The sequence below is a fragment of the Lipotes vexillifer genome, unplaced genomic scaffold, assembly GCF_000442215.2.
Source record: "Lipotes vexillifer unplaced genomic scaffold, Lipotes_vexillifer_v1.1 scaffold1444, whole genome shotgun sequence".
Taxonomy (NCBI): domain Eukaryota; kingdom Metazoa; phylum Chordata; class Mammalia; order Artiodactyla; family Lipotidae; genus Lipotes; species Lipotes vexillifer.
This window is the reverse complement of record NW_006771128.1, coordinates 187,967-211,838: the sequence shown is the minus strand read 5'-3', so window position 1 is coordinate 211,838 and position 23,872 is coordinate 187,967. Positions and strand designations below refer to the sequence as shown.

Below are 23,872 nucleotides of genomic sequence, written 5' to 3'. Positions count from 1 at the left end.
AATCATTACTCTGGTCTGTTATGTATGCAATCACAGAAGGGACTGCTTTTTCTCCTTTAGAGCCCAGCTTTTGGCTAGGGTCCTGTGACACACAGTGGGAATTCACTTCCTATCAGGAAACGCTGTTTTTCAATGTATTATCTTGTTGAGACAACCACAGTGGACAATAGGCTATTAATGTATTAGAACAACAAGTGTCATAACTAAGCCAATATTTGCTTTGTTTTGAGTGTTGCCCTAAAAAAAAAAAAAAAAAAAAAACTTTGGCTGAGCTTCAGAATACATTTGATCATCAGTAACTGCTGTGGGTACAAAAGCCATGACAGTCATAAAGAACAAAGGAAAAAGTGCTTTAATAGTGGTGATGAACTTTTGCAGGTTTACGCTATTCACTTCCTATCCACAGAGAGACAAGAATAATTTAAATGATTTCAAATACAACTTTTGGGTATGAAAAAGTGTGCACTTAAAAGCCTGTTTTGAATTTTGGAAGCCACACCAAGAAACTGGTATAAAGAAAAAAAGCCTCCAACTCAGGTTCTCTTACAAAATATCAAACCTTCTTGTGAGATATATCACATTCAGTTTTGGATATTTATATTTAAAATGATTTGATAATCAAACCTGCTTACTTAAGGACTGACAGCTTTTTAAAAGCTGTTACTTTCATAATGATTAAGAAGAAAACTCTATTCAGGGGGTGGTTAGTTAATATCAAGTCACTATTATTGACATAATTATGTGATAAGACTACAATAAAATTTCAGATTTGGAAGGTAAGCCCAGAGGTCATCTATTTCAAACCACCTCATTTTATACGTCGTGAAACTCAGACCTTACCTCTTCATTGAAATCTTCCCTTACTATCTTAATCCATAATTCTGTTTATCAGCAATCCTCAACAACTCTTGGATATCTTATATTTATCTTTCATTTAGCATTTATCATAAACTTTTTTTTTAATAAATTTGTTAATTTATTTGTTTATTTATGGCTGTGTTGGGTCTTGGTTGCTGTGCACGGGCTTTCCCTAGTTGCGGCGAGCAGGGGCTACTCTGTTGTGGTGCATGGGTTTCTCATTGCGGTGGCCTCTCTTGTTGAGGAGCATGGGCTCTAGGTGTGCGGGCTTCAGTAGTTGTGGCATGTGGGCTCAGTAGTTGTGGCTCACGGGCTCTAGAGCGCAGGCTCGGTAGTTGTAGTGCACGGGCTTTGTTGCTCCGCGGAATGTGGGATCTTCCCAGACCAGGGCTTGAACCTGTGGCCCCTGCATTCGCAGGCAGATTCTTAACCACTGTGCCACCAGGGAAGTCCCATAAACTGTTTTTTATTATCAGTTTTCTTTCCATGAGGTCAATAGAGAATTTTAGTAGAGAATTTTAGTTCTTAATAGTTAAAACTGTGAAGTCTTTAAGGGCAGAACCTAGATCTGTGCTTTATATCTCTTTATACTCTTTACCTAACAGCTGTATTAGTGTTTACTGATTGACTGGATAAGTAGGTTTTTGGTTATTTTAAGATGACATTTTGTAGCACCATTTGTATCTAGTCTCAGAACACAGCAGTAGGTATAGATTTTTTTTAATTGCTCTTTTTATACCTTCATACTTTTTTGTGATTACTTTTTCATTACCTCAACCATCTTGGGTAGCTGGCCATTCTGATCAAACCATGATTAGCCCACTTTTCAAGAGTTGCTGTAGATCCTCTGCCCTAGTTTACTCTAAGACTAGAGCATGGGATACTATGAGTCAATAGCCCTACTCACCTCACTCAGTTTAATAAACCCTTATTGAGTATTACTGTTAGTAGACAGTGAAGAAAGGAAAAAGATGTTGGCCCAGTTACTGGGGCAGAAAGGCATACTCAGATAATTCAAAAGCAACACAGACTATGACAAAGTGCTTTGGGAACAGTAAGCCGGGGTGGGGGGCTAATTCTGATAGAGGAGATTGGGAAGCGATCGTGGAAAGATTTGGTTTTTGAACACACCACAAAGTGTGGAAGATTTGAATGGGTGGAAGTGAGAAGGGAAAACAGTCCAAGTGTGTGAGAAATAAGGTGAGCAAAGCATTAGTTAGAGAAATGGCTTTTGTTTGGGAGGGTCATCATTTTTCTCTCAGTCTGTGGGGTATACTTAAAAGCCTTTTCCATGCTATTTTCAGAGCCTGAATTTTTAAAAAATCCAGACTGATTAAGATGGGACTCCAGGATGCTTAAAAAACAAACAAACAAACAAACAAAAAACCTTGGGAATGACTAAGAAAATTGTGTGTTTGGAAAATTATGGTAGGTGGCTTTGTGCTTCTCAGTTGTAACCATGAACCTGAAGGATTGTAGCATCCATAGTACCTTTTAGATGTGTCAAATAATACTTCACCACTCTATAGAGCCCTTCCTTGACAATAGAGATAAAAAGTAGACACAAAATATTTACCAGACTCTGGAGAGCTACTTAAGTTTCTAAGCTCCATGAAGATTCCTTTTTATTTTGACAATAAACTACTTGATGTAGGCTTTAAGTCTAGCTAGCTAAATAGGCACTGTAGAACTAAGCTGTGAGTCTATTCTTTGTGAGCCTCAGAGAAACAAGAATCCTACTCCAGGCCTGAATTTAAAATATAGCAAGCAATTTAAGTGGACCATTCAGGCATGTGTGAGTGAGCACAAAAAGCTGAGTCATAAAATTTACTCTCTCTAGTGAATTACCATGAAAGCTTAACAGAGAAGTGTTCTCATTATTTTGAAATGGTATAAATGACTCTAAATTCTTATGAAAGCACACATCAAGAAAATTTGTTTTGTGTGTTTTTAACTCTGAATGCATACGTACAAACCCCTTAAAATCAAGAAACCAGTGCTTGAGGCATTAGGTGATTTTCCTTTTTCATGAAAGTTAACATTTTATTTAACGTACAGTAGCTTTTGAAATTAGTTTATTGCCAAAACCTTTAGTTAAAGGAATTTTTTTAATGTAGTTCATATTTAAATCTTTTCTTACATTGATAGATCATATGATCTACATTCTATGTATCATATGCTGCTCTAGATAATATGAAAAATCTTGAGTAAGATGAATTGAGGGACTTGGACAAGTCGGATTCTCTCCTGGGACCTGTTTCTTCATATGGAGAAATGAGGGGTAGTACTAGATGTAATAATACCTTATATCCTATTAAGCTCTAACACCTTTAAATTCTAAAGATGCTATTCCTCTTTTGGCTGTAATTACCTAATATTAAGGAAGGCAGTATTTATTCCAACTCTTGGAAGAGTTGTTATATGGACTTATAAATGTTTTGTTTCTCTGTTATTCTTACAAAGGTATTTTTCAGCCTGCTGTTTTTGATAAACTTTTCTCCATAAATTAAACAATGAGTTATTTTAATGCTTTCTCTTTTCCCGTGAGTTGGACAGTTAGCCTTTTTAGGTCTTCTTTCAGATTTTTTTTTTACTTTTTATTAAGACCAGTTTCCAGCTGTGGATTAGAGGCTTGGGTGGTTGTCTCTTTATCTTCCTATTATCTTCAGTCTCCTCACTATTCATGTCAGAAAAGAATCTCAATCTCGTTTCTCTTATATGAATTGTCATAAAATATCAAAATGTCTGCACACATTTTCAGGATTCTTATTTATAATGACTAGGCCTACTTTGCAAGGCTGAATCTTATTTTATACCAGGTCAGAGCCTAGACCTCTTTAAATGAATCGACAAACCTATACGGCAGTAAATGTCCAACACAGTTCTAGATGAAATAATGGGGCACATATAATCTAGGTAGTAGGATCCAGAGGACTCCCCTCACCTCTTTCTAAAGCTCACAATTATAGTTGTAATTTAGATTACACTTTGTAGAAGATGAAATTTGCTGAATGACCAGGGGATTTTACTTATTTATTATTGATTTAATCATCAAATTCCTGAGTGTCACACCCTGTACTTCATGCTTTTACATTCAGGTAAACTTCATCATAAGAAAATACAGCCTATGAAAACATATATCTTTTCAAAGAGTTCACATTAGAGTTGGGGACTTAGATTTGGGGCTGCGTAGGGGAGGAGTTGGAAACATTTACTGGAGGATCTTAACAGGTATAAATTTGAAATGACTTAAAATTTGAAAACATCATTGGAGTTTAGGGATGGGGATAGGGTAGCAGAAGGTAGAGATGCAATATAGTGTAGTGGTTAAGAACACAGGTTCTGGAGCCCATCTACTTGAATTTATATCATAGCTGCACACATATTGGTATGCGACCTTGTACACGTAACTTCTGTAATGCTGTTTCTTTGTAAAATGAGCACGGTAATAGCACCTACCTGTCTAAGGTTATTATGAGGATTAAATGAGTTAAAACATGCTGCCTTCCTAAAACAATGTTAGGTAATAGTAGACGCTCAGGAAATGTTGACTACTGGCCATTAACCCTCTCTCCCCATAAAAACATACTTTCATCAAAAATTGTGTTTTTAAAAATTCTGATGTAATTTGTTTAATAGAAAAACACGAAAGCTAAATTACTAAGAAGGATGGTGTCAGTAACAGAGTCGGAGTGGCTGAATGCCTGGCAAAGATTTGGAATCCAGGCAGACCCTTGAGGACAGGGCAGATTCCTAGCAACAGGCAGTAGGAAAAAGCCCAGGAGTGTGGACTGTCAGGGAGGTTGGACAGTAGGTTTCAAACCCTGGCTGGTAGGCAGGGCATAGGACCAGGGTGTTTTGGCAAAGGGTGGCAATTGGTAGAAGCCTAGATGGGGAATTAATACCAGGGAAGTTTGCATGGCATCAGAAATCCCCTACTGTAAGCCAGGGTGTGAGCCATCAGGTTACCTTAGGGAATGGTATAAACTGATAGAAGGGTCTAAGACTGAGACCTGGGAAAGAGGGTTCAGGCATAGATCTTCAGTTGTGAAAGTATTTGGAGTTACCTGATAGAAAAACAAGAAAAGGATTTAGGCTGCTTTAGAGTGAGTGGAGTGGCTAAGAGATTAACAGAGTTTGATTATTGACAATCAGATAAAAGTATTGCTAAAGTGAAAGTCAGACATCAGAATGGGAGGAGCAGCAGCAAGACTAACTTGTTGACAAGTTGAGCTGCTAAACTAGTTTCTTAAGGTTTCTCATAATCCTGGGGGCCCAGAGCCTGGCATGATGCTGAATCTGCAGGTTAGGGTTTAGTGGTCCCTAATGTGGGGAGAAGGGCAGAAATGCAGCTTGTATGTACACATGGCAAGAAGCCTGATAAACGGAGTGAGTGGCTTTTTAAATCCACTCTTGCTTAATGAAAAGACATTCCATCAGACGGGAATATTTTAAAATTTGACAACTGCTTTAAGTGTTTCAGTTATGATAGAACCAAGTAGAGCCCACTGCATCTTTAATTTGTGGTTGATGTTCATTGTGAATCTTCATGGAGTTTTACAAAGAAATTTCTGTTCAGAATCTGATATGACAAGAACATTCATATCATCTTCATATTTTCTTGGAAACATTGTTTCTTGATCTAACATGGTAATAGTTTGCAAAAGTCATACCATTGTGCAAGACATCTATGATGCGTTGCCCTTACCTATATCAAATGGTATATCAAGTGTCATTCGGGAGTCTTCCCTGGTGGCGCAGTGGTTAAGAATCTGCCTGCCAATGTTGGGACACAGGATCGAGCTCTGGTCCGGGAAGATCCCACATGCTGCGGAGCAACTAAGCCCGTGCGCCACAACTACTGAGCCTGTGCTCTAGAGCCCGCAAGCCACAGCTACTGAAGTCCGCCGGCTTAGAGCCTGTGCTTGGGAACAAGATAAGCCACTGCAGTGAGAAGCTCGTGCACCGCAACAAAGAGTAGCCCCCGCTCACTGCAACTAGGGAAACCCCGCGCACAGCAAAGAAGACGCAATGCAGCCAAAAATAAATAAATTTATTTTTTTTAAATGTCATTCGGGTTGCTATTTTGATTTCTGTTATTCCCAAAGAGCTGGCTTTGATTTTGCAAAGATGTGCTATCTATCTACACTGTTGTGATGGTGAAATGCCTCCTAAAATAGGTATTATTAAGATGGAAATTCCATTGGAACAGTATGTATATTAGTTTTCTAGGGCTACCATAACAAAGTACCACAAAATGAGTGACTGAAGACAACAGAAATTTATTCTCGTACAGTTATTGAGTCCAGAAGTCCAAAATTGGGGTGTCAGCAGGGTTGGTTTCTTTTGGCTGCCCTGAAGAAAATCTGTTTTGTGTCTCTCTCCCAGCTTCTGGTAGTTGCTAGCAATCCTTGGTGTTCCTAGGCTTGTGGCTGCATCAGGTCAGTCTGTGCCTCTGTCCATCTTCACGTGGCTTTTTCCCTTGTGTGTCTCTGTATCCACATCTCTCTTACTTTTCTCTTATAAAGACACTAGTCATCAGATTTAGGGCCTACCGTAATCCAATATGACCTCATCTTAATTTAATTACAAATTAAGACACTATTTTCTTTTTTTTAAAATATATTTATTTATTTATTTATTTATGGCTGCATTGGGTCTTCGTTGCTGCGCACAGGCTTTACTCTAGTTGTGGCGAGCTGGGGCTACTCTTCGCTGCAGTGTGTGGGCTTCTCATTGTGGTGGCTTCTCTTGTTGCAGAGCGCAGACCCCAGGCACGTGGGCTTCAGTAGTTGTGGAGCGTGGGCTCAGTAGTTGTGGCTCGCAGGCTCTAGAGTGCAGCCTCAGTAGTTGTGGCGCGTCGGTTTGGTTGCTCCGCGGCATGTGGGATCTTCCCGGACCAGGGCTCGAACCCGTGTCCCCTGCATTGGCAGGCAGATTCTTAACCGCTGCGCCGCCAGGGAAGTCCCAAGAGCCTATTTTCAAATAAGGTCATATTCTGAGGTAATGATATGAATTTTAGGGGACACTATTCAACCCCAGTACAGGATGTAATATCAAACTTTAGATTTAAAGGATAATTCATTTGAAAAAGCTAGTTTCACAAAAATAGTTTTTTTATTATAAAAACAGATTTTCAAGGTTGATAAACATCTCTTTGCATGGACTTCCACTTAAAACTGTTATCAGAGTTCTAAATGGTGGGTTATGACCAGTATTTTTGGAAATAATTTTCAAGTACTATTACCTATGCTTAATAAATTGCATTTTCATGACTCAGTATTAGACTTTCCATAGAAAGAAAACAGATGAGGTTGTGATGATCTTGAAATCCTCCTTACCAGCCAAATCTAGAGGTAGGAACTCCTTCAAATGACTTCTTTGCAGTAACGATGTACTGAGTTACCTACAGCTTTTGGATTGACTTTTGCAGCTGTATTTTATAAGTTATAATCATGAAAACCAGAAGTCTTTAGTTGGGATACCTGATAGTAGATCAAAATTGAACTCTTGGAACTTACTCATACCTTGTGTTCTTTAAGACTTTTTTTGTATATTTTCCTCCAATTTTTAAAATAAGGAGCTTTGCCTCATATTTTTTGTGCCAGCCTCCCTTCTGTCCCTCACTGGTCACAACAATCACGTTAGGAATGGACCATTAGAAGTACCATCCACTATAACAAATCAGTTTTCTAGACCAGCCTTTTGGGTGAATGTTTTGATTTGAAAACTCAACTCATTTTTAATAATGAGCTTTTGTAGGACCATTTGCATTTCTTCAGAATGAGGAACTAGAATTTCTTGAGTTCAGAAATTTTGAAAAATAAGTATATGTAAGATTGGAATTTGAGGGAGTTAAGTTTTCTATATTACTTGTATTCTGATACTCACTTTGGAAAAAGTTTCCTGAGGTTTCAGAGTAGATATGCAGTAATAGGTAAGAGTGATTTTTCCTCAAACATTGCTCTCAAGAAAATGTCAAAAGCAATGGCTTTAAATTTTTCAAGCTCAGTGCTGCAGATGTAATTTTTTTTTTTTTTAAAAAAAGCTTTTTTCCAGGACTACTAAATAGTAAAGAGCCAACGATTTAAGGTATCTCCAGAAATTGAGAGCAATGAATCTTTCTTTAAAAATCTTAATCTCCACTGATTCCACTTTTTTAAACCTCTCATTTATCATGAGCTGTCAAGTTCTGGATAGTTTCCTGGATCTCAATTTAAAAATTTTCACTGATACCAGGGGACATAATAACAGAAACTAAATGTCTTAGAGGCACATCTGAGTAATCAATCCACTGGTCTCTGTCAACTTTCTCTTAGGGAAAAAAAAAACAAAACAAAAAAACCCACCTTTTGGTTTTTTCCCAACCATTTCCAATACACTCCATGTTGAAGACAAATGATGACTGAGGGAATATGTACAGAACGTTCATTATGTTTTGTAGAAAGGAGGGTAAAGGCACTGAGGCCATGTGTTTTGGGATTCTGCAAGATACTTGAGAGATTGCCTCTCTCTCTGGTTGATTGTTTTACTCATCATTTTATAAGATATATATGTATATATATAATCAGTCTTATATTTGCTTTTCCAAATGATTCACGTTGGGAACAATTTGAGCTAAGTCTAAAAAGTGATTGAGTTTAGGCTTCAAGAAAATACACTTCTTCTGAACTTTTTGTACATGTTTTCAAGTTTATAACTCTGTCCCTCACATGGCCATTACAACTGGTAAATTTGACCTATTTATAATGAAAGTTTTTTTCAAGTTACCGGTGTACATTATTTCCAGTCCTACCAATGTCTATGCAGGTGACTGATTCTCTTCTCCCCAGCCCCTACTCTTTACGTACAGAAGTCCAGCTCTCTGTTCCTTTTAACAACAGGTAATGTTGATCAATAAAATATTCTTCATCAACTACTGATACCTTAATGAGAAAGAAGTTAGATTGATTTTCTGCTTTATCCAGCAGTGAATGCCTTTGGTCTTTGGATCACCCTGCTCAGTGTGACCTAGCAAGCACCTACTTAAACAACGTGTATTATGGTTATATAGAACTACTACTATGTTCCAATTATACAAGCACAGGATGTATTTTTCATGTTTGCTAAAGTAGTTTATGTTAATTAGCAGCATTGCTTTTATTATTAAAACAGTTTGAGGGCTTCCCTGGTGGCGCAGTGCTTGAGAGTCCGCCTGCCGATGCAGGAGACGCGGGTTCGTGCCCCGTTTCGGGAGGATCCCACATGCCGCGGAGCGGCTGGGCCCGTGAGCCGTGGCCGCTGGGCCTGCGCGTAAAAAAAAAAAAAAAAAAAAAAAACAGTTTGAGACCAAAATATTCTCATAGCTGTGCCCTCCAGTTGATACTTTTCTTATATCTATTTTTTTAATAAATGCTGAGCCAGCTATCAACTTCCATTAAAAGTACAAGACCCGTAGAAACATAAAGGGTTGCTGTTACTGTTACTAGTTTGTTTTATTATTGTTGGCATTTTTTCCTTGACTTTGTCAGATTTTTTTTTATTGAAGTATAGTTGATTTACAATATTATATTAATTTCAGGTGTAGAACATAGTGATTCCCTATTTTTACAGATTATACTCCATTAAAAGTTATTACAAGATAATGGCTATAATTCCCTGTGCTGTACAATATATCCTTGTTGTTTATTTTATACATAGCAGTTTATATCTCTTAATCCCATTCCCCTAATTTGCTCCTCTCCTCTTCCCTCTCCCCTTTGGTAAGCACTAGTTTGTTTTCTATATCTGAGTCTGTTTCTGTTTTGCGTATACATTTGTATTTTTTTGGATTCCACATATAAGTGATATCACACAGTATTTGTCTTTCTCTGTCTGACTTATTTCACTAAGCATAATATTCTCTAGGTCCATCCACATTGCTGCGGATGGCAGAATTTCATTTTTTCTTATGGCTGAGTAATATATTTCATTGTATATATATATACACCACATCTTCTTTATTCATTTTTCTGTTGCTGGGCACTTGGGTTGCTTCCGTATCATGGCTATTATAAATAGTGCTGCTATGAACATTGGGGTGCATGTGTCTTTTCAAGTTAGTGTTTTCATTTTTCTGGATATATACCCAGGAGTGGAATTGCTGGATCCCATGGTATTCTACTGTTTTTTTTTGGCTGTGTTGGGTCTTCATTGCTGCACGCGGGCTTTCTCTAGTTGTGGCAAGCGGGGGCTACTCTTCGTTGCAGTGCGTGGGCTTCTCAATGCGGTGGGTTCTCTTGTTGTGGAGTACGGCGCATGGGCCTCAGTAGTTGTGGCTCGCCGGCTTTAGAGTGCAGGCTCAGTAGTTGTGGCGCCCGGGCCTAGTTGCTCCGTGGCATGAGGGATCCTCCCGGACCAGGGCTCAAACCCATGTCCCCTGCGTTGGCAGGCAGACTCTCAACCACTGCACCAGCAGGGAAGCCCTGTTATTCTACTTTTAGTTTTTTGAGTTAAGTTGCATTTTTGACTCAGGCCCAGATTAATGGTATCTTTTGCTAATCAACTATAGATTCATTTTTTCCTAGACTTTTGTATTGAAGCTTAGAGTTTATAGTTTTATTTTAAAGATATACTCAACAGAAGTCATTTCAGAAGAGGAAAAAAAAGTATTCAGAAATTTAAGGACCGTTTGGATCAATTTTAGGATTCTGGCAATAGACCACAGAGAGTTAAATTTTCACATTTATACCTGTGGTAGCCATACAAGATTTTTTTATTTTACTACTTTGATAATATTTACCATTTCTGTTTTGGTGCTGAATATTGTGATCCTATAATATATTTTCAGGTGCCCCAGTAAAGAAAGACAGTAATTAAGTTTGTAATAGCTGTGTATACTTATACTTCTAGGAAATAACAGTCCTTTGAGCCATTCCATCTTTTTTGGTCAACTCTTCCACACCTAATTAAGATCTATAACCATGAATAATTCCTTGTTTGGTGAAGAATATTTGGTAGTCCGAGGCAAATTATTAAATCTCAGTTTTTTTAATCTATACAGTGGAATTATTGCCAACATAATCTTTTTCCGAGGGTTGATTTGTTTCATTATAAATAGTTAAAGGCCCTCAACTCTTTCAAAATGATGGTAAATTAACTTTAGAGATAAAAATGTAAAGTTGAACATAATTTATTGTTACCTAGGGCACAGTCAGTGTCATTCTGATAACTTCTAATTAAGACATAGCAGTTATCTGCTAGGTTAACAGTTACAACTTCCAACATACTGATCATTGCCCATGTGGTGGTGTTTTCAGATGGACTTGAACCAGTTTAAGGGCCCTTACCCTGCATGTATTTAGTTCCTCTTTGTTTGGAACTCAAAATTTTATGAAATGTTCCATGATATTTTATGATACTACTCATCTTTGCTTACTTCATTAAGCTTCTTGGTCTGCCCATGTCCTAATACTCCTTGTCCTTATGTATCTTATTTATCTGGTTTGCTAAGTACTGATAGAAAAGAAGGCCAATTATGAGGAGGCAATATTGTGTTGCATAAAGAGCTAGGAGAACTTAGATCACCCTGATGATGTTAGGTGTATGATATTGGCCACGTCTCTGTATGAAGACCTCTTTCATTAGTTGTCTAATCTAGAAAACAAGAGATTTGGACTGGTTGTTCTCTTAATTTTTGCTTCAAAGCCTTCAAAGAATTTAAGTGAAAGGACAGATCCTTAATTTACTGGTAATATGTTAGTAGCTACTTCTTAATCTTTAAAAATCTAGTTACTTAAAGAAAGTGTATTCCTTAGGTATTTAAGTCATGCAAACCACCACTATACAACTACCTCATTTGTACATCTACTTTTCTGTGCATGCTGGACAGACAGACAATCATAACATTAAGTCCATTTAGAAGCACTAGGATTTTTTTGGGCTTTCCTTATAGCCTATTCTTCTCAGTCAATACTATTTATAAATTACCTGCATAAACTGTGTGTGGCGGGCCTTGTTTTTTTCTTCTATTTCATTTGAGGGTAAATTATGGCCATGAGGCAGTCTGTGAATGATATGGTAATACTAATAAATGTCATGATTATCATTTTATAGCAGTATCTGATACTTGAGCTTTAGAAAAATTGTAGCTTTAGAAAAATTGTAGCTTTAGAAAAATTACTCAACACCTCTGATTATAGTTTCCTCTCATCAGTAAAATGTGTTCCTTGAATCTAGTCTGAAAAATTCCAAGAGAGCTCTCATGGAATCAGTAGCCGTTATAGCAATGAGATCCTAGTGCTTTGTGGGATAATTAAATCTTCTTCCATTTGGGCACCTAGAAAGTGCCATCTGTATTACTCAGTGCCACTCAATGCCTGTTTTTCTTTTTTCATTTTTCTTGACTTTTATCTACTTCTGTTCAGTTTTCCATATCTATCAATTTCTATGTCAGCTGTATATAAAATTTTGGCTAGCAGTTGAAAGTAGTTCATGTATTTTGCAGTTTAAAATGAATAAAATTTCAGTGGTCGATCTGATGTGGCTTGTCATAGTTTATGCAGAGTCCAAGTTGTTTTCTAGAACTTTAAATACCTTCACAATTTTGTAGTAACTTTCATCAAGAAAAACTAAATAAACTAGCATTTGTTGTTGTTGTTTTTAACCAAATATGCTGCTTTGAAGTCTCGGCATATCTTTGATTATTGTTTTAAATATCAAACAATGGGCCTGGTACTTGAAAGTACAGCCATCTTTTTGCTTATGTTCTAGAGAAAGCTGTTAAAACTACCAAGAATTTCAAGTTTGAAAAGACTTTTTATAAGTAATAACTTTTCATAGGATTGTTTTTACCATTCCCAGTCTAGAAGTAACACAAACAAGGTTGTTTTGGAAGGAGTTGTGATATAGTAAAATAATTCAATTCAGCCGCTGCTGTGGAGTATTCTGCTGTTGTGGGGACTACAGACATAAGCAAAGAGGTCTTGAAAATTGAACTAGAAGTAGATATGAGTCAAGAAAAATGAAGGAAAAGAGAAAAAACCCTGACATTGGGTACTACAGATGGTACTTTCTAAGTGCCCAGATGGAGGAAAATCTAGTTATCCCCAAAGCACTAGGATCTTATTGCTATAATCTCCCATAAATATTTTTTAAAAAAAGGAATCATTTCTTATTCCCTTCCATCTCTCTAGCACATGTTCATTCCCCCCATCTCTCTCTCTCTCTCTCACGCACACACACATGTACACGCACACGTACACGCGCACACACATGTACATGCACATGCACACACATGTACACGCACACGCGCACACACACATACACACACATTCTTCTTTTCCTTTCTATTTCCCATCTGACCATGACTTAGAGTTCCTAGGGCAGTGTTTTTCAAACTGTAGATTATAACAGCTTATTAATAGATCATAAATCAATTTGATGAGCATTTTTTTTAAAAAGGAAGAGATTAAAATAGAAAATACCAGAATATACTACATAGTAAGGGAAAGTATCATGTCCTGAATTTGTTTGTTATATATCTCATGTATTTGTATGTGATTACAATATAAAATGTATTTCTTACTGTGGATTACCATTTTTTAAAAGTTCAAAAGCCATCATTCTGAAGTGTTTTATCTAATTTTGTCTTGAACCTAATGTTCTTTAAACATGCATATTGTATAGTTACTGCATAAATATTTGGATAATGTTTTTAAAGCTAGAATTTTGTTTATGCTTGATATCTTGTTTCTAATCTGCATGGCCAGAGGAAAACCCATAGTATTAACAAGTTTTATAACATTATTTTTTTTTTTATATCTGTCTTCTGCATCATTTTCAATTCAGAGAACATTGTTGAAAGACTAATTTTTTCCCTTAATGTAGTTCATACTGGTTTGCACTGGTGTTTATATTGTTCTGAAGTAGTAGAAAGCATGACTGTGTATACGTGGTATTAAAAAATAGGGTTGGTTAACTTTAAAGAGAAGGAGCCCTGGAACTGAGTTATTCCACATATCACCTGGAAGCAGGAATATTTATGCTTAGAATTAGTTGCTCAGGGTTAAGAGGAACTAGAATCTACCACGTACTTCCCTTAAAACATCCTTCCTTAGGGGGCAGTAGTGAAGATGCCTGACTCCCTTCTAAGCCATGGTAATTCTGGTACTTTTTCTTCTGGGGCCTGAGTAAAACCTTTTCAACCCCTCAGTGCCACCGAATAGCTGGAATTGGCATTTGAAAAGAAACTACTAGTTACCCCTGCCTGGGTCTGAGTTGTGATTAAGTCCATGAGCTTTAGAGATCAACAGACTAGATTTAAATCCCTGGTCCACCACTTGCTAGCTCTTGGACCTGAAACAAGTTACTTCTCAGTGACTTTATTTCCTCATCAGTAAAATGGAGATAATACCACCTACCTCATAGGATTATGTGGAGCAAATGAGCTAATGCATTTAAATTCCAGCCGCTAGCACATAGCAAGAGCTCAGCAACTGACCGTTGTTTCTAAATGCTGTGATGACCCATCACTAAAGTAAGGAATTTCTAGTTATTGTTGGAAAATCTCTAGCTGTTATGAATACCAAGCTATATCAAGGTTCCTTATCTGCCTCATTATGGGACTAGATCAGGGGATACCAGTAGGACCATAGGATGTTAGAACTAGGAAAATCTAAAGGGTCTTTTGAGATAGCCCTTTTATTTTACAGTTAATCTTGGGAACTTTATGATGTAATTGCTTACTTCTTCATATTCCTCACTAGACTGCAAACTTCAGGAAGAACTGTGTCTTATTTGCCATTTTTATCTCCACATAGTAGGACCTTGGCACGTAGTAGATGCTCAGACACTTATTGATTGAATGTGCCATGGCTACTCTAAAGTCACACCATACTTGGTGGACGTGCAAAGACTTGAATCCTGGTCTCTTTATCCTCAGTCCAGTACTCTGCACCGTTCTGCTTTCTTCTTGACAGGATTACATACAAGGAAATTTTTAGAATATAATTAGAAGTTTTTTAGTCTGATAATCAGCTAAGGCTCCTAGAACATTTTAACTATTTTCAAGTGAAAATTTCTGATAGAAAACAATCATATTTAAATTGATCTGACCACAGCAAGATTTTTTAAAGTTCCTTTACAAAGCCAACAGTTGAGTTAATGTTTCCCCTTGCTGTGTGCCTTGGCTTATAAAGCCTAGTACTGAAATCTGAACAGTATCCGTTAAATGCTTTTTTACAGTATTTTATTTTGTCTCCCAGGGGCTTCATATTCTAACTGTCCTTAACTTGAGTAAACTGCTATGTAAGCAGATGTTAAGTTCCAAAGTTGCTCTAGACTAATCATCATGAGAAGTATTTTGCAGTGACCAGTTGATGCTAATAGAATATGCATTTTTATTCAGATGCAATTTAGTTGTATTGATGGAACTGCTTTTAAAATACATTCTGGTACAAAAGATATCTAAAAATAACTACAATATAAGCTTTATTCTGCTGTATAGTTGATCACATTCTTATGGAATGGCCTTTTTTAAAATTAAACTTTTAAAGTTTGAGATAATTGTAGATTTGCATGCAATTATAAGAATTAATACAGAGAGATCCTGTACCCTTCATCCACTTTCCCCCAATGGTAACATCTTGTAAAACCATAGTGTAATGTCACAGTCAGGATATTGACATTGTGGTAATCCACTGGTCTTATTCACATTTTCCCAGTTTTGCTTGTAAGTCACTTGTATGGATGTATGTTTGTGTGTTAGTTCTGTGCAATTTTATCACATGTGTATGTTCATGTATCCACTACCATAGTCAAGACGTAGAATTCCATCACCACAAGGATAATTTATTGCAGACTAATTTATTTTTATATTGTATAAGCAAATTTATTAGGTTGAGTAAAAATTCTTTTGTCTATTCCTTTTGGTATCCTAATCTTCCAGAATGGTATTTGGTGATATGTGTCTTATGGGTAACTATATAATTGAGATATAATTGACATAACATTGTATATGTTTAAGGTATACAATGTGATGATTTGATACATGTATAGTGAAATACCATAATAAGGTTAGTTAACACAGCCCTACATCACATACTTATTTTGTTGTTGTTATGGTGAGAACATTAAAGTTCTACTTTCATAACAGCTTTCAAATATATAATACAGTATTGTTACTATAGTCATCCTGCTGTACCTTAGGTCCCTGGAACTTATAACTGAAAGTTTGTACCCTTTGACCTACATCTCCCCATTACCCCCAGCCCTCAGCCCTTGGCAACCACCGTTCTACTCTGTTTCTATAAGTCTGATGTTTTTAAATTCTACATATAAGTGAGATCATATGGTATTTCTCTTTGTTTTGTGTGACTTACTTGACTTAGCATAATGCCATCAAGGTCCATCCATGTTGTTGCAAGTGGCAGAATTGCCTTCTTTTTTTATGGCTGAGTAATATTTCATTGTGTGTGTGTATCACATTTTCTTTACCCATCCGTCTGTGGATGGACACTTAGGTTGTTTGCATGTCTTGGTTGTTGTAAATAATGCTTAAAGCTTCCCTTATTTTTTTTCTGAATTCTGTTTATTTCAGATAATCTTGTGGATCCGAAGTTTTTTCCAGGCTTGAAATAACACTTCAGTCTATAGTATTTGGTATGTAAAATTGCAAATAATCAGTTGTTGCTTATGATTGGCTTAAAAATCTGTGTAAAACTCTTAGTGTTGAGTATCTAGGTATAGAAGAGCACCAAAATGGCAAACTAGTGTTCTTATTCTTTATTTCTGTATCCTTCTTATAAATTCTCAATGCTTATTCCAAGTACATAAAACTTTTGAAACTTCTTGTATTAAAAAGCCATGCCAAATAATGAGCTTTTTTTAAAAAACAGTTATTGAAGTATAGTTGATTTACAATGTTGTGTTAATTTCTACTGTACAGAAAAGTGATTCAGTTATACATATATATACATTCTTTCTCATAGTCTTTTCCATTATAGTTTATCACAGGACATTGAATACAGTTCCCTGTGCTATACAGTAGGACCTTGTTGTTTATCCATTTTATATATAATAGTTTGCATCTGCTAATCTCAAACTCCTAATCCATCCCTCCCCCACCCCTCTCCCCCTTGGCAACCACAAGTCTGCTCAATAATGAGCTTTTGAAGTTTTAAAAAGGTCTGAGTGTTTTGAGTCATTTCTAATCCTATTTCCTCCTTTTGGTGTCATTTCCTCAATTTTGACAGATTCTGTAAACTCTGAATTGTTTAATATTTAGGACAGAATGTCGACTAAAAGTCTCAAAATTGTGTAGCCCTCTTATGTTTTATGATATGTTTCATTGTAAGTGGACTAGGAGACAGAAACTGTGGCTTTGAATATTGCCTGTGACACAAGCAGTGTGATTTTTGGCAGGATGTTTAATTCCCTGAACCTCCAGATTATTAACCTCTATCTCATTGTGTAGTTGCAAAGGTAAAATAAGATAGAAAGGTGTAAGAGCATGGTATAAACCATGTAAAGTGTTACACGCATATACTACGTTCTTTAATTATTAAAATGGGTGGTTAGATATATTTTCCTCTTTACCTTACTCATCTAAAAATGCATTCATCAAGAGTTCTTTAAACTCTAAGCTTTTACTTATCAATGTTTCTATTATCGGTTTCTTAAACCAGTGCTGGGACAACAAGATGAATCTACTACAACAGTTCCTTGTTTTTTGCTGTGTTTTAATAAAATTAGTTTATAAGCATCAGCAAATTCAGTTAGACATAAGCTTATTATCTAACTGTTCCTCCATTAGGCTAAACAGAGCTTTTTGCGGTTGAGGAATAGGTTAAAATCCAACTGAAGGCAATATTTGTGTAATTTCTTTTTTAAAAATGACTTATTCATAGCCAGTGACCTAGTGTGGTAAACTAAACAGAATTGATTTCTTTATTAATTGATGTCCCATTTATTGAGTACCCACTTAGTCTGTACTTGGCCAGAGCAGCATGTCATTTACTAATATATGTGAGTTTGTTTGTTTGCTTTTTTAAAAACTTTCATTCTCCTTGAAAATTTTATCTGCTAGCAGTAAACTATTTTAAGGAGTTTAAATGACCTATTATAAAAAGCTTCTAAGAAAACTACGTTCCAAAGATTGGTTAGACCTTTAGACTGCTGATAACCCAGCTGGATATGAAAAAAAGTTTCTTACACTTGGTGCTCTGTGCACCACATTTTTGGATAATAGCAAGATGATGATAAATACCATAGGCTAGGGCTTCCTTGGTGGTGCAGTGGTTAAGAATCCACTTGCCAAGGCAGGAGACACGGGTTCGAGCCCTGGTCCAGAAAGATCCCACATGCCGCTGAGCAACTAAGCCCGTGCACCACAACTACTGAGCCTATGCTCTAGAGCCTTTGAGCCACAGCTACTGAAACCCCTGCGCCTAGAGCCCACGCACCACAACAAAGAGTAGCCCCCGCTCGCTGCAACTAGAGAAAGCCCGTGCACAGCCACAAAGACCCAAGGCAGCCATAAATACATACATACGTACATAATACATACATACATACATAATACATACATACATACATACATACATACATACATAAAATACCATAGGCTAGTGCCAGTCTAATAACAGTGTAGCAAAACCTAATTTTTGGAAGAATATAATATGTCCAGGATCATTCCATTAATAGTGGATGTTATACTAAAAAGAAGAAAAAATGGCCATTTATCCTGTGGAGAACACATATAATGATCAGATATTCATCCTTTAGTTGAGTGTTTTCTCCCAATTTTTAAATTAATGAATTAGCATGTGGAAGGCTCAGTTATAGAAAAGCTCATTTTTCACAGTTCCTTCACTGATTAGTTGCTTTCTAGTCATAAAATCAGAATTTCATTAAAGCCATATGATATAAAGTGTTTTTAACCATATTTCATGAATTTTTGGGGTAGTACACTAAAATAATTTAGGTAGCTTTTAGAATGTTCTGCATGAGATTGTTGTTGGCAAGTAAAAGAAAACAGTTTTAACATTGTTTTGCAAAAATTATTTAACAGAATAAGTTTACATTTCCAGGACCAGAATTAACGCAAGAATGTTTAATGTCTTGCAGTGAGTTTGCTTGGGCTAAGTTGAGTCAAGGCAGCTTTAGAAATGAATTCTATCAGAGAAGACTATTATTAGAGACAAATATGGTAACCTCACTGGTTGTTATTGTGTTTAAAAGATGAGATCAGGTATCTCTGGTCTTTATCAGGGATTCAGATCCCTAAGAAAAAAGGTGGCCCTTGCCTTTTCCCTTCTGGATCTACCTAGAAACTATTCTGCTGAGAAGGAATCCAAGGCTGTGAAGAATCTTCAGAGTTTCAGGTCCACAGATATTTCTCTCCCCTTAGTTTTCTACATAAATAGAAAAAGAATACTTGGAATTTTTCACATTTAATTTCCCTTATTATGAAGTGATTCTTCTTACTAGGCAAATAATCAGTTGAATAAATACCATTTTGTAGTGAGAATGTTTTTTTCTGTTACCCAGTCATTTATATTGAACAGGTTGCATTTGTTACCACCTGTAGAGAAAATTGTGTTAAGCAAAGCCGTCTTTACAATTTCTTATTTAAAATTTGTTTCGTTTTATTCTTCCGTGTTGCACATTCTTTGCACTTTCTACATTCAGTTCAAAAGAACAACTATGTAAAGGGATACACTAATCAGTGGTGTCCTGTTCTCTTGATTTAGGCTTTTGCCAAATCACATCTAAAAATTAGAGGAAGCATTCCTTCAGTGTGCAGTGACTGTTACTCTCTGCTAGGTCAGTGATACTCTAAGTGTGGTCCAGGATCCAGTGCCAGTCTGCAGACTGCAGTCCGTGACAAGTACAGAATATAATATTAAGCATTTAGAAACTTCATGCAGTTTGACATTGCCGTGACATCTAAATGCATTATTTTGTATTTTACAAAAATACTGGTTTACAGCAAATTGGAGAAAGTCCTTCACCACAGACAATCTGAGAAGCACCGGGTCAGATGACTTCATCAACTTCTAGCACAAGCCATCACAGCCTGGGGCTGGGGATGGATGTTAAATAACTGTCCTGTTGATCTAGCTACAGTTGGTTGATTAGGTGCTCAGCTGTAGCAAAGCCCAAATGAATTTGTTTCCCTGGCATAAAGTCAAGGGTTATCCTAAGTGTCAGTAATAATTAAATGAATCAGCTGTTCCTGTGGTTTCTGAACGGCTTTTTATTTTTTCTTACTTGGATTTGAAGCACTATCTGCTAAAGTTATATAGTCTGGCAACCTTAATAATTCCTACATTTTCCTTGGAACTTGAAAAGCTTACAACGGTGTTTCTCTCATGTGTTAATAAACCAAAACTACATTCACTATAAAATAATGATCATTAAATATGGCCAGAGTTTTGTCTAACGTAAAAGCATGAGTAATAGAGGAAAGAGAATCTCCACTAACAGTAATCACTAATCGTGAAAATTTGCTGTCTTAGGTGTGGCATTTTACTTTTGGATATTTTGATCATTGCTTCTTTAAAAAATTCATATAGCAGTTGATGGCATTATTATAATTGAACCACAAGTTGCTCTGAAAATATCAATTTCCAATTTAGCATTGTAATCTAAGATATTTTTACCTTAGTAAAAAATTGTTCTAATATTTTTTGAAAAGCTACTTTTTAAAGAAAGTTGCCACTGTTACTCTGAGGGCAAAAAAAAAAAAGTGCTGCATGACCTGTGTAAAATTTGAATTTAATAATGAATTTATTATGAATGTCCTACTTTGTGTTTATTAATGCAGATAGCAAGGAGAATTGGCAGACTTGAAGCATGAGTTCAGATGCTAGCCAAGGCGTGGTCACTACTCCTCCCAGCGTGCCTCACAAAGAGAGGTATTTTGACCGCATCAATGAAAATGACCCAGAATACATAAGGGAGAGGAACATGTCTCCTGATCTACGGCAAGACTTCAATATGATGGAGCAGAGGAAACGAGTTACTCAGATCTTGCAAAGTCCGGTGAGTCAAAATAATTTGAAGGCTATAATTTTTCTTCCTCTTTGGAAACCTTGATACAGTGATACTCTCAGGTTAGAAGAGGGGTGGAGGAAGAGTGACTAGTTGTCCCCAGTCTTTCAGAGGCAAAATAAGCACCTAATTTATAAATTTCATTTGCAAGGCTTTAATAATAAACTGGTACCTTCTTGGTAGGATAAATTTTCTTGAGTGATTTCTGAGTGTAATGTTTCATTAAAGGAGGACAAAAGATGCTACTGAACTCAAGGATCCCCATTACAGACTGAATATCTGTGAAGAAAATAAAGGTAGGAGTGAAGTGTTAGGAACCAAGAAATAGATACACCCCATAACATACTTTCTTCTTCCTTTGGGTATCTTGACACTCAGAGCAGCATAGGAAGACTTAAGGTTCATGAGGATGTCTGTGATTTGGCAGCCTAATGTTACATACACCTAATGTAGGCACACATATATGCATACGCACCAAACTAACTAGATTAAACATGGATTCTAACCTTAACTCAAGCTGAAAATTCTGTCTGCACAGAAATATCCAGACTTTGTAAATCATATTCAAGTGATTTGTTAAGTTTCTTACAAACCTTTAGTGGAATTGTAAAGGTCACATATAAGTTTTAGAAAATGAGTGAACAGCTTGGTTTAACATGCAAAGTGAATTCATAGCTTTATGTATAATGAAGATCATGGGCCCCTTAAGACAGAGTTCAGCATACATAGACACACGATGCCCAGGTTGGGGTTCCATTAGATTTCCAACTTAGGTACTAAAATAAACACCAAGACATAGAACTGCCTGAGGTGGCCCTGGTGAATCATTTTTGTTGTGCCCTTGTGGATTTAATCACAGAGGCTGAGTCCAAAGCCAAAGGGGAATTCCACTCCTGAGTAATTCTTATATATCAGTGGCCTAGATAAAAGCAAGTACAAGTTATAAAAGCAAGGCAAGCTTTGAGGAATTTAAGTACAGCTTAAATGTAAAGCTATCCTTTAAATAAACCCTTAAAGAAACCTTTTCCCAGTGAAAAGGAGACTAACCAGAAAAGTCATCATGAGGGACTAAATGTTCAGTGCCTTCTTTTATGCAGACTAGTTTCTATGTTTATAAATACTTGAAGAGCATGCTAATTATATAGATATATTTCCTTCTATAAAGAAACTCCGCTTTGAAGAACAAACCCATTAGCCAAAGGATTATGGTAATATATAGAATAAAGTAACTGAAAGAATGAGATGAAGTTCAGATTTTGTTCAAGATTATTAAATATTGAGATTTCTTTGGGAAGTGCTCCAAAGAGGATCATTCAATTCTAGCTAAAGTTTAAAAGGAAAAAGTACCAAACTACATTTCTATGCCAGGGTTTTTTAAAAATAATTTCTCCACTAAACTAATGACAGTATAACAGTGAGGAGATTACCTAATGTTTTTACTTGTGTTTTGCTACTTGTAGATTGGCTTAAAAGTATCAATTTTACTTATGCCCAGGGGAATTTAATGAAAGAATGGGAAAGGGCAGGTGTATAGATTGTCATTTCCATGTTCATATAGCAAGAGTGATAATTTTTAGCCCAGAGAGAAACAAAGAAAATTTAAAAGAATTGTGGATTGATCATTTTTTCCCTAGATCTTTGCTAGTGAATTTAAAATCTTGTTTGTGAAAGACTTGGAAAAGTGTATACATTTTGTCTTTCTGCCATGTTTTAGGACAATGGCTTTCAAATTTCTTTTAATACAACAAACTTTTCACCACAGGAAATGATACATGGTGGCCTGTATTGCTAAATAACAAAACCTAGCAGCTTAAAACAGCAAGCTTTTATTAGCTTGTCATTTCTGTGGGTCAGGAATTGAGGAGCAGCTTAGCTGAGTGGATCTGGCTTAAGGTCTCTCATAAAGTTGCAGTCAAGACATCAGTCAGGGATGCTGCATCTGAAGACTTGACTGGGGTGGAAGTTTCTGATCTTAAGATGGGTCACTCACATGACTGTCAGCAAAAGGCTACAGTTCCTTGCCACATGGACCTTAACCTGAGGCTGTTTGAGTGTTCTCCCCCAGAGGAAGTATCTGAGAGCAAAGAGGAGCCTGCAGTGCCTTTTATGACCTAATCTCAGACATTAAACACCATCACTTCCACCATATTTATTAGTTAGAAGTGAGTCACTAAGTTCAGCCCATACTCAAGGGGAGAGGAATTAAGCTCCACCTTTTGAGGGGAGGATTGTCCACTCTCTGATGACAATTTATTTTAGAAGTATCACAGTCTGCCACAATTTATTTACCTTCCTTCCACATGCAAAATGCACTCACCGTCTCCTCCTTCCACATGCAAAATACACTCACCATCTCCTAACACCCCTGCAAAAGTTTCATCCTATTACAACATTAGCCTGAATCCAGACTATCATCATCTAAATATGGTCCATGTATAGATGATACTCCTCAAGTGTAATTTCTTAAGTACAGTTCCTCTCAATCTATAGGCCGGAGAACTAAAGAGACAAGTTATCTGCCCCACACACACCCCGTGGTGGGACAGGCAAAGATAACTGCTATAGACATTCCTGTTCAAAAAGGGAGAAAATTGGGAGTACAAAGAAGTCACTGGTCCATAGCAATTCTGAAATTCACCTGGGCAAATGTTTGGCAGTTCCCTTGATGAAGATTCAGTCCTGCTACTTAGTAGGAATGAGTCTCCCTAGTTCTTGGCTCTGCCCTCTGAGCTTTTGGTTCCACTTGTAGAGGTTTTAGAGTTCAAAGACCTCTTTCCTTTTTGTACTCTCTTTGTTTCTTTAAGTCCAAGCTTGTAATGTTTCTGTGAATATAATTTTCTTAAAACCTTTGTGTGTCTCCTGTGAATTTTGGGGTTCACTCTGTTGGACAAAACCCATAACCAATAAAGATCAAAATCAAAGGTATTACTAATTCATGTTCGTAAGAAACAAATTTGTAATCCTTCTGTTTTAATTGCTGAGTTCATTTGGGAAGAAAGGA

General features: G+C 36.6%; 1 protein-coding gene across 4 annotated transcripts in view; it reads left to right on the top strand.

Moving 5' to 3' along the window:
* ADD3 (adducin 3) overlaps positions 1-23,872 on the top strand; it is a 123,869-nt gene that overhangs the window by 75,435 nt on the left and 24,562 nt on the right. For all 4 annotated transcript variants that reach the window (XM_007446520.1, XM_007446519.1, XM_007446517.1 and 1 more), the window contains exon 2: positions 20,645-20,862. In XM_007446520.1, the coding sequence (XP_007446582.1) occupies positions 20,674-20,862 (189 nt within the window). In that variant the 5' untranslated portion in view covers positions 20,645-20,673. The remainder of the gene's footprint in view (positions 1-20,644; positions 20,863-23,872) is intronic.